Below are 12,055 nucleotides of genomic sequence, written 5' to 3'. Positions count from 1 at the left end.
GTGCGTGCGTTTGTGCATAAAATTAGTAAAAATATAACATTAAGCAAAAACTAAATATAGTTACAATATTGATAAAATGCAAAAATAATTAAATAAAAAGTCAATTCTTACGTATTAATCAAGCACCTCATCATATGTGGGCCTCATCATACAATGAGGACCACATGTGCTGTTTCACTACAGCCAGTCGAAGCGCTGGGCCCAGGGAAGTTGGCATACCTTGGCAATGAATAAACTTGTCAAAAATAGTTTTTCATTTACTCATTTTAATATTTATGTAACAGTTCCAGAAAAAATGCTTTATATTGTTTTCCAATTGTTTTTAGACTTTATGGTATTACCAGTTGAACTCTTGAAATAAATCAGTCTGGTTGTTGTGAACATAGACTCAATGTCCTTGTTGGATGCTTTAGTTGACATTTCTAAACTAAAGACATCCAAACACAATGCAATGAATAAACACTTCCGTGTTATAAATTGAAGCAAAGCTAATTGAAGAGAGAGTCATAGAAATGGGCTAAATAAGGTACGACATGAGAATATTGACAGCTTTACGCTGGATTAACTTCTTCCTGCTCAGTTTAAGCTAATTACAAATTTGCTTCTCGTGGTTTGCCCTCTTTGCGAAGAATTGGTGAAGCGCTGATGGCCACAAATTTCAGCTGCTGAGGAAACAGTACTTCATATAAGCATGAAAAGTGAAAACACGAAATGGTAGTATTCTTAGTTGTAATGGCGCTAAAAATAAACAACGTTGCATGTGCGATTTTTCTAATATTTGAAGCAATCTATATATATATTTCTCAAAGTATGTTTTATGTCATACGTCTGTCTGCATTTCGTCTATAGCTACTATTAGAATAGCCTAGCTGGGCAACAAAGCTGACGCAATGTCATTGCCTACCGGCATTTGAAGCTTACTAACTAGGTTAGTGGAATGTTCCATTGGCAATGTGTCAGGCCACTTGGCAATGGCCTGACATTTGCTGGAGAGTTGCCTGTCAGCAAGTGATAAGCAAATTTCATCACTTCTCATTGTTTATAAGCTGATTTTAATATCCAAGCAACGCCAGGAGGCACAGCTAGTAAAGCTATAAAGCAGTATGGTTCAAATGCATCACAATCTTGCTAGACTCATACTTGACTACTAACATATCTAATACCTGTTTAGAAGATTGTCAACTAGCTTTGCGTTACATTTTATTTGTTTTCTTAAATGGCTTTATATTACTAGGAAAGATCGATGTTACACATTATCTTTACACATATCACAAGCCTGTCTAGCAAGTTCTGCAATCCTGAGCTTCATCAATATCATGTCTCGGTATAGTTTTTCTTTTAATGTTTTTACTTCTTCAGTCATTGCTTACAGGTCTTTTGTCTACACTAGTTTTTTTGTCTTTTTAATATTTGTTAAAAATAAAACAACAATTTAAAAAAAAGATAAAATAATTTAGGTATTTCAGATCTCGCTCTTTATACTTTACGTGCTACTAATTTCTAAACTATAAATGTTTAGGTTGTGGAATCTGCTAACAGTGGGATGAGGAAACCAGAGCCTGGCATATATCAGAAGGTACTGGATGAACTGGCAGTCACAGGAAGTGATGCCATATTTCTTGATGATATCGGAGAGAACCTCAAGGCTGCTGCTCAGTTCGGTATTAAAACAATCAAGGTAGGGTGAGTCAGTGGTGGCAGTCAGCTTATGTTATGTAATTTTACATGGCTAGTTGTCCTTTTTAGTTGCTCTTGTCGTTCATATTTATTGTAATGTTTCTGAACTCTTACGTTGCTCTAGCTATGAAGAAATTGTCTTGCGCATTGCTTTATTATCATTTAAAATTTTTAAACAAGGAGAATCAGTAGATGTTTAGCGTTCACATAATGGAGGCTTCTAAAACAGAAACAAATGTAATGGATTCATTACAAGTAGCTTCTATTGACATATTTAATTTAAAATGGAGTGGAGTATATTATAGTATCAGTTTTATAAGTTTTTTATCAAGTTTTATAATTGTATAATTATAATTTATAATTAAATAATTGTTGAGCTTGCAATTCTAATATGAGAACTCGTTAAATCTTTTGTATTAGCATTTTATTATATTGCAACTGCTTTTTGCATATTATTTTTTATTTATAAATGGAATTAATTTTTTAATTTTTGAAGCTTAATAAAAACAGTCAATAATTAATTGTACAAAAATTACACATGGTGCTGGAGTTCTTCATCAACAACAAATAGGTTGCTGAAAATGTGAATAGTCAGAAATACATCACACGTTGTACAGGCATAACATAAACTTTAATGAGCTTACAAGCATCTCTTATCTCATTCCAGACATTTGCTATTGCTCATAGGTGACGGAAGATAGAAACCAAGCTGTTGATGAGCTTTCCTCACTCACGGGTGTTCCGCTGACCTCCCCTCTTAATGGGACAGAAAAAGTTCCTGAGAGGCTATTGTTAAATGAAGACAACCTAAAGCAATACCTACATAGTGTTGGCTTTATTGGAACAGGTCTGACCAATAACAATGTGCATAGTTTTTGTACTTTCTAGTTTCATAGGGAAGACAACTCCAGTCATATTAGTAATAAGTTGCTACAAGTTGGAATTGCCTGTTTTTGTACCTGAACAATAGGCAGAGAACTACATGAGCACTACTATTAGAAAATCAATAAAATGTTGTTTTTTTATATCATTTTTTTAAATTTAACAATATGATGCGTTCATTGAAATCATATGCTTTTTATTTCAAATTAATAATTTTAGAGTTCAATTTAGCATCCTAAATGGTAAAACACTTTGCTATAATTAACTTGTGACACAAATATAACAAAACGTAGAGTTAACTTACTAAGAAGACAGTTACTATTATAGGTATACAATCAGGCTGCTTAAAATACAGCCTTCCTACTGAAGAGACTGAGTCTGATATAAATTCTAACAAAATGTTCAGATTGAGGTCTTTCTAATAATCTTAATTTGACAGTGCTGAATTAAGATAAGCTCTGACCTTTTATGTGAAGATATACAGGCTGCCGGTACTTTGTGTTTCTTCATAGCGAAAGTGTGTCAAATACATTAAATTTGTGTATATGTATACTGGAATCAACTACATAAATATGTATTATATTATATATATATATTATATATATATTATGTTATATATATTATATTATAAGAATGTGATTCCTGCATAAAAAAGAAGAACACAGCATCAAAAGTGTCAAAAGTTTTCGATAACGGTTAAATATAAAATATAATAAAATATTTTACAAGATACACCTTTCATATGCTGGACTGCTTCTGATATTTATGTTAAAATCTGGCAAGCTTTTTGAGATATAAACCTAGGCTAGTTTTTCAGTTATTAGCCTAAGTTATGCTATCATGGTCCTTAACTACATGACATTGGTATATAATTGATCCATTTGTTACATTTTCACAGGAATGCCGAGTATTCGCAGCTACAAACATGGTCAATCAAATCCCACTTACTTGGTTCAATACGCGGGAAAGAATCTGGTGCTCAGGAAACAACCCGTGGGTCCAATCCTACCATCCGCTCACGCCGTAGACAGAGAGTATAAAGTAATGAAAGCTCTTGGCACACAGGGAATCCCCGTTCCTCAAATGTTGGCTTATTGTGATGATCGTAGGTGAGCTATTCGCTGAGATATTTGTGAAACGGAGCGTTGGACCAAAACTAGATAACTAGGCTAGGTGAGCTATGTTCTTTTGTAAATATGGTCTCTGAGGAACATATTTAGGTCATGTACCGAAAGGAAATGAGTGATATGAAGAATAGAATTAATGAGGTTGGTAGCTTAAAAAATAGTGTACGAAGTCTGACTGGAAGTCTGACTGGGTCGAGTGGATAAATGCTATGTGACAGTGGCAAAGTTTCAGATTTTATTACAATAAAGGCTTGATGAACAAGTTGATTTTGTAACAGAATATTTTTTTCGCATCATTTTTAGTAGTTTAATATAATTATGCACGCCTTGAGCTGTTAATGATAATCACGGATTATTATAATTGTTATGAAGCTGGCTGTCAACTTGGCTGATAGTAAACTTATGCAGTTGCCTTACATACTAGTTTATCTAATGGTTATAATTAGTGATAACCACACCATTTTTATATTCAATGTTTTTATAAAGCCTGGAGTTTCAGATAAACTAATACTGGTTAAATAACTAAATCCTGACTAACATATTGCTACAGTAGTACTATATTATATTGTTATTACTATATTATATTGTTATTACTATATTATATTGCTATTACTATATTATATTGTTGTTACTATATTATATTGCTATTACTATATTATATTGTTATTACTATATTATATTGCTATTACTATATTATATTGTTATTACTATATTATATTGCTGTTACTATATTATATTGCTATTACTATATTATATTGTTATTACTATATTATATTGCTATTACTATATTATATTGTTATTACTATATTATATTGCTATTACCATATTATATTGTTGTTATTCTATTATATTGCTATTACTATATTATATTGCTCTTACTATATTATATTGCTATAACTATATTATATTGCTATTACTATATTATATTGTTATTACTATATTATATTGCTATTACTATATTATGTTGTTATTACTATATTATATTGCTATTACTATATTATATTGTTATTACCACATTATATTGCTATTACTATATTATATTGCTATTACTATGTTATATTGCTATTACCACATTATATTGCTATTACTATATTATATTGCTATTACTATGTTATATTGCTATTACCACATTATATTGCTATTACTATATTATATTGCTATTACTATGTTATATTGCTATTACCACATTATATTGCTATTACCATATTATATTGCTATTACCACATTATATTGCTATTACTATATTATATTGCTATTACTATATTATATTGCTATTACTATGTTCTATTGCTATTACCACATTATATTGCTATTACTATATTATATTGCTATTACTATGTTATATTGCTATTACCACATTATATTGCTATTACTATATTATATTGCTATTACCATATTATATTGCTATTACCACATTATATTGCTATTACTATATTATATTGCTATTACTATATTATATTGCTATTACTATATTATATTGCTATTACTATATTATATTGCTAATGCCATATTGTTTTGTTTTTGCTATATAATATCGCTATTGCTATTGATATATTATGTTGTTATTGCTATATTATTTATATAGCAGTTGGTTGAAACTCTATGGCACCTTGGTAATATTAGCTCTCTGGCATAACAAAGTTATTCTAATCAAAGCTAAGGGGTCTAGTTTAAATTTTATGTCTATTGTGAATTCTTTCCCAATACAATGTATTGTATTTTTATTTAACATCATATGTTATACATTTATTTTCATATCATGTCTAAGTTGTTGTATCACTTGTATGCGCTTGTCTCATAGCATTCTTGGAACGCCATTTTATCTGATGGAGCACGTACCTGGCAAGGTTTTTAAGAACCTATCACTGCCTGATCTCACACCAGTTCAGAGGCAAAAGGTATGGACTTTCAGTAGTGGAGATTGTTTAGTATTGTTTTGTTGGATTTTGGTGGCTTACGGAGCTTTTCTAAAGCAGAATCTACATTCGCGTTTATAGCAGTGGTTTTGTTAACTTGTTTGAAAGTCTTTTTATTATTCTGTTTACAACTGCCAATTAATTTTACTATATAATACTTTTTCAATATTTTAATAATATTAAATTTATTACAAGCCATGGTTGGACAACTCTTGCTTTTTTTTGAAGTCTCGTTGGTGTCTTTAATCGGATTGCTTTTAATAGTGTAGAACCTCTGTGCCTAATATGCAATGCCACATTTACACTACCAATATCTAAATAGGGATGGTTTGCATTGATAGACTTGCAACTGAGTGTCATGGTTTGTGCCGCAGATGCCGCTCGATAAAGCTTTATTCATGAACCGGTATAACATATAAAAATAAACAGTCACACAAAGCATACCGGAAACCCAATTTTATAGTATCAAAGTAGTGTGTCAAATAACACACATTTACCACACACTCACAAAATGACAAAGTAGGAAAGTGGTAACTTACAAAAATAAATCTGTTAATAAAATTATTAGAATAAGATTGAATAGCTGGTGTCTACAAGTTACACTTTCTTGTATGTGTAATGATCATATATCATACATATTCTGTGCTTAGCTCTATACGCGTAAGCCAGAACTATGACCTCAGCTATTTAGACATGTCTTCTGTTCTGACAGGTGTACTCTGGTGCTTGCCGGGTACTTGCTAACATTCATAACGTTGATATCAGCCAAGCTGGTCTTGATGATTTTGGTAAGAAAACAGACTATATGAAGAGGAATCTAGCGAGGTGAGGACGAGTCCACAGTTCAGTATTTTAAAATGGTATCCATAACACGTTGATGTTGGTATGTTGCTATGTTCCTATCATTTATCTACAATTAGTTGCTTTCTGTTTGCTTATAAGGTATTAGTCACCTGGAGCTTTCATTTTTGCATTTTTATGCAATGGGAAATTAAATGAGCATATATAGAATTAATTTTATAATGGATATTTTAACTGGCAAGCTTTTGAGTCTGTAACATAAAGTTGTTAAAATGTCATCTATTAAAATGAAATGAAAAAATTTATAAATTTTTAATTTCTTGCTAATGAACATGCAAGGATAAAATAGGAAAAAATTGTTTGATTTATTTATTTGTAAGTTTTTAAGAGGCTACAGAAGCTTTCTTATACAGTACTCCCTCATTGTTTGCAGTTCATCAGAACCGGTACCTCATTTACCTCTTTTTCCTAATCTCATTAGACAAGTTTGAGCATCGAGGGCAGTTAAGGGGCACGATTGGGGCCTCAAAGGCACTTTGCACTGTTACACTTTACGATATGTAACCTGAAAACACCGAACCGTGACGACTCCTAGCACAACGATGGGCATGAGGGATCTCACTAAGCAAGAGTATGAAAGAGATTTATGTATTTTATATACTTTAGTTTTCTTTATTTGTATTACTTTTGAATTTCTCAATAGTTTTTTTGAATTTCTCAATAATCTTTTTGAATCCGCGAAGTGCTGAAGTCGGGAAAGCTGAACCATGAAGATGCGAGGGACTACAGTACATTAATCTTGCCTTGCTCATGTTGAGTTGGCAAACAGGATTGACTAGCATGTAGTGTCTGCAGACTTCACTTTGGTGTGCGTCTGTTATGATTATATTCTATCTGTGGCACATGTTTGGTTCCATAGTTATCCATTCTTGATTAGACAGTAGATTATTTTAGATTAGTAATCATACATTGTACATACTATACTACATTACTGTACATACTGTACATGTACATACTGTACATTGTACATACTACATAGGTGTACATTGTACATAGGTGGGCACGGCAGTATGAGAAATCCAAAACACATGAAATTCCTGCGATTGACTTCCTGATCAAATATCTCTCAGATAATCTTCCAGAGAACGAGAGGTGCACTGTTGTTCATGGAGACTTCAGGTCTGTATCTGCTCTTATTTCTTCATTACCTTTACGCATATTCTTTATTAGTCGTTGTTCTTGTAATTTAGTAATTTTTTATCTAATATTTTTGTACCAGCTGACAAACTAAGTATAGTTATGCTATAATCATATACAACTCTCATATTTACTGTTCATATTTACTGTTCATATTTACAGTGAAAGACCAGCTTGTCTGAACATATAGCAAACGGGTCCTTTGCTGTATGTTACTCCTTCAATTTAAAAAAATTGAATAAAACTTGTTTTTAGAAATTATTACATATTGACTGTATGTAGAACAAGGTAATTATCACCTTTGAATAGGCGTGTGAGAGAATGATTCCTATCTTTGAAACAGCATAATGAAAGCATTACTGCTACCTACTGAAGAATGCAACAAAAGAATATTGTGAGAATGTAAGGGAGAACAACTATCATCTACATAACATGTGAGAGCAAGCTTAAAGGTTGACATGCAACAAAATTCCTATTACAGTTCTTTGACATGAAAAGATTTACCATATCTTACTCTGTTGTGTTGTAGGTGCAAAATATGTGGAAATGTGATTACAAGCTCTTAAAAGCTCAAAAACGAACAGTTAATCGCAGCCACACGAGACCGCCGTAGTTTGGATTCTCTTTCCAAAACGGCTCAAATGTGACGCAGCTGTGGTAGATGGTTTCTGTTTACACTTTCATGCAACCTTATTCGTCGAAATATTTTCACAAATATACTTCACGCATTCAATAAAACCATGTCTATCGTTCTTACGCGTCTGTTTTATCGCCATTTTAATCCTGTCATTTTTAGCAGTGATATCTTATAACTTACCGTAAAAATTCGTTTAATTTTTTGCCTTCGCTTGAAGGAGTACATATCATTGTCTGATAATCATGACGAGCCTGTTGATCACTTGTGATAGTCGAAAAGTGCTGCAGAAATTATTTTCGAAGTATTGGGCCACATGATCAGATTACGACTTGCCGATTAGACCAAACCGAAACAAAATTGTAAAGTAGTGAGCATCTATATTTGATACGGGGTCTTCGGTAAAACCCGAAGTGTTTGTCATAAACTAGTGCTACGATAAGTTTTATATTGAGCTTTGTATTGGCCTTTCAATTCACGTGAGAACATCATGTGACAAGACAATAAATAAATTTCATGACTACATCAGAGAAATAAAGAGATTCCAATCTACGGCGGCTTTTCGTTTTTGAGCTTTTAAGAGCTTGTAATCACATTTCCACATATTTGGTACCTACAACACAACAGAGTAAGACATGGTGAATCTTTTGATACCAAATAACTTTAATGTGGATTTTGTTGCAAGTCAACCTTTAACCATCATTTATACATAAAATTATTGTATAAGAACAGAACTTATGAAATAGAGAGACCACATTCGCTATGTGATAATAACAATACTGCCCCCTAAATGCAATTATTTTTATTGTGAGATAGAATAACTCCATCATTATAATATTATTATTATAGGAGAGTAAACCACCAGTCGAATACGAATATTGTAATCTCAAAAAAAGTTTGATTGCACTAGGGAAGTTTTTACAGAAATGTTTGTTACACTTGTTTAACTTCAAAATCATACAAGTTGCAGTTTTGAGGATTACAATACCGCTATATAACAACCACATGTATATAACATATGTGTAAGACAGTGCATAACTGCTGTCTATGCAATATGTGTGCTATGTCTATGCTGTACTAGTGTGGAGGATGCATGGTATGACAACGGCTCATTTTATATTAGTCAGGCGTGTGCTACTTGTGTAGTATGGTATAATTTGTAATGAGACATGACTATCAATTCTCATAGTAGTATCATCACTTGTTGCCAAGCTCTGATCAACATCAATAACATTGCTTGTCACTGTAGGATAGACAATCTGATATTCGATGAAGACACTTTAGAAGTGAAGGCTGTGCTAGACTGGGAGTTGGCTACTCTTGGCAACCCTATACAGGATATAACCGGCAATTTGCTGCAGTACATAATGCCTGCCAATGTGTCTGTGATGGGAGGTAGTGTTGTATGATATTGTTAAGATTTTCTTGGTTGCTCCGTTTCGAAGTTTTATATTAGTTTTAAGATGAAATGCGTAGGAATATCTTACACAACTTATATTTACAGCTTAAATTTTAAAAAATCTCTAAGAAGCTGTTGGTTAGAGATTGGTAGATAGTAAATCAATATTTAGATTTGTTTTGTTGTCTAAAGTGAGAATATTTTTTTATTATTTGAGCGTTTTAGCCAATCAACTCATCAAAAATAACTGCTCTTTGCAAATACAACAGTGAAATAACTCTTGTCTTGCAAGCCAGCACAAGCTTTCTATCAAGTGCCAGATGAAGAACTAGTAGCTTCTGTGTCATAATTGATTGTTTCTTTTAGTTGCAAGCTTCTCATTGTTTATAGCAGCACTAATATATTGTAGTATTGCCAGCTCTATCATGTATGCCTTAGCTGTGCATCTCTATAATAGCCTTAGGTCTATATTTCTAATATAGCCTTAAGTCTGCATTTCTATAATTGACAGGTTTTGCCGGTGAAGATTTGACCGGCACCGGAATTCCAACTCTTGACCAGTATGTAGCCCAATATTGCCATCTCACAGGTATAGACAGTATATCTGACCCACCCCTGGACTACTACATGGCCTTTACCTGCTTCCGGATGTCGGCTATAGTCCAGGGAGTCTACAAAAGGTTTCTCATGGGTCAGTGTTGTTTTTGGTTTGATATGGTTTGCTTGATTCGGTTTTAATTGCGAGTGTAAATTTGTAATAAGTTTTTGTGTGCTGAGCTCGGCAGTTCTAGTCGCGTCAGACTTTTGAAGAGTTGCTAGGCGATGGAGTGTGAAGGACAAATGAAAATAAAATAGATGATAGGGAATACATAGAGTGAGGTAAGTAAGAAATGTTAACGCAGAGGATACACGTGAAAAGTGAGATGATGCCTTTGTTAAGAGATTGTGTTAAGTTCAAATTATTTTGACAGAAAATTTGATTCGTTTTGAAAAAACTATATTTTCCAAGGAAGACGTAAATTTAGAAACCGCCCTTATTAGTAAACAGATGTTATAGCTAATCCCAAGTAGCGATATTAGAAACATTAATTATTATTATTTGGTGCGTGCTATCTTAATGTGCGCAAATTATATTTATGGACTAATAAAAGATGTAATCTCCCTGACTAGTTGTGAAATATGAGGTATAGCGGTTGGATGTTGAAAGATTAATGTGGGCGAGTCACAAAAGGATCTCAAATTTAAAAAAAATAGTTGTGTATAAATTTAATATATTTATTGTTTTATATTATAAAACGTTTTATATTATAAAACGATGCAAAGAGTTGATGTCACTGTCGACAGCGGTATCAACTCTTTGCATTAAGTGTTATCAAACACCTTTTAGATTTTTAATTGCATGCAGGTCAGGATGAAGCATCTTCCTTTTGCAGAAGGTGGATAGTCCGAGTGTTAAAGACTTCCATTTTAACACTGCAAACACTTTTTAACAATCCTAGTAAATGGATGAAAAGGCGGGAGGTTGTGAGATCATTCTTAAACTATAAATTATGTTCCGATTGATAACTATAGCTTACTGTGTATGATAGAAAGATGATATATACAGCTTCTGTTCTTGGCAGTATATGAACAGTATAATATGTATAGCTCACGAGTTCAGCATTAAATGAAATTTTAAAACACGCAGATATTTGCAAATGTTTCAAACTCAGCTATATTTCAAAATACTACTCGTCATTCAGTAATCTTTGATGTGTAGTTTGCTTAGACTATCAGCAAGTTAGTTTTCTTGGCAGTCTTCAATTTTTCCTACTTGGTCAATTAGCAGTGCATACTTGTGAGTTAGCTCTGAATATATTATCTCCTACATTCAAGTACTCAGTAGACAGAAAGCCAAAAATCTCACTGAAGGGTTTGGTAGACCCTTTTCAAAGGTATCCACTTTGATATTGAGTTCAGTTCATTATCACCGATATTTCTCATGCCTCATTCTTTCTCCCAGTCAGTAAGTAAAATCTTGCTATTCTCGAAGAATACAGATTCATAAGATTTTGAGATATCTTAATAGCAACCTACAGTATGTGCTTTATCTCGATTTTGTGTTATTTGTGTGATCACATTTGCGTAATTGATTGTTATTGATCATATTTGTGTGATTACTTTGTGTGCTCACAAAGTTGATGTTTATAGTTAATTAAATGTTTGGCATAACATAGCTACTACATAAGGCAACTATAATTGAAGGTAATGTAAGAAGAATAGTTATAGCTAAACCTGTATATGCATGATAGCTTGTTTAATTGCTGGTAGTGAATAATCAAATCTCTACAACGCAATAGTGTTAAGGATTGGGACAATCTCTGTCAACATATCTGTAATACACTGAGTATGTCAATGCAGTATTTATAATTACTATTATTGC

The 12,055-nt window shown here is 32.6% G+C and overlaps 1 protein-coding gene across 2 annotated transcripts in view; it reads left to right on the top strand.

Annotated features, from left to right (window-relative positions):
* The window catches only part of LOC137404247 (acyl-CoA dehydrogenase family member 10-like), a 30,627-nt gene that overhangs the window by 1,242 nt on the left and 17,330 nt on the right, over nucleotides 1-12,055 (top strand). For both annotated transcript variants that reach the window (XM_068090421.1, XM_068090422.1), the window contains 8 exons: nucleotides 1,520-1,678; nucleotides 2,365-2,524; nucleotides 3,458-3,668; nucleotides 5,488-5,584; nucleotides 6,315-6,427; nucleotides 7,460-7,582; nucleotides 9,484-9,629; nucleotides 10,145-10,324. In XM_068090421.1, coding sequence (XP_067946522.1) covers nucleotides 1,520-1,678; nucleotides 2,365-2,524; nucleotides 3,458-3,668; nucleotides 5,488-5,584; nucleotides 6,315-6,427; nucleotides 7,460-7,582; nucleotides 9,484-9,629; nucleotides 10,145-10,324 — 1,189 coding nt within the window. The remainder of the gene's footprint in view (nucleotides 1-1,519; nucleotides 1,679-2,364; nucleotides 2,525-3,457; nucleotides 3,669-5,487; nucleotides 5,585-6,314; nucleotides 6,428-7,459; nucleotides 7,583-9,483; nucleotides 9,630-10,144; nucleotides 10,325-12,055) is intronic.

This window comes from Watersipora subatra, chromosome 9 (genome assembly GCF_963576615.1).
Source record: "Watersipora subatra chromosome 9, tzWatSuba1.1, whole genome shotgun sequence".
In the NCBI taxonomy this organism is placed as follows: domain Eukaryota; kingdom Metazoa; phylum Bryozoa; class Gymnolaemata; order Cheilostomatida; family Watersiporidae; genus Watersipora; species Watersipora subatra.
Note: the sequence above shows the minus strand (reverse complement) of the source record. Positions and strands in the feature narration are given on the sequence as shown.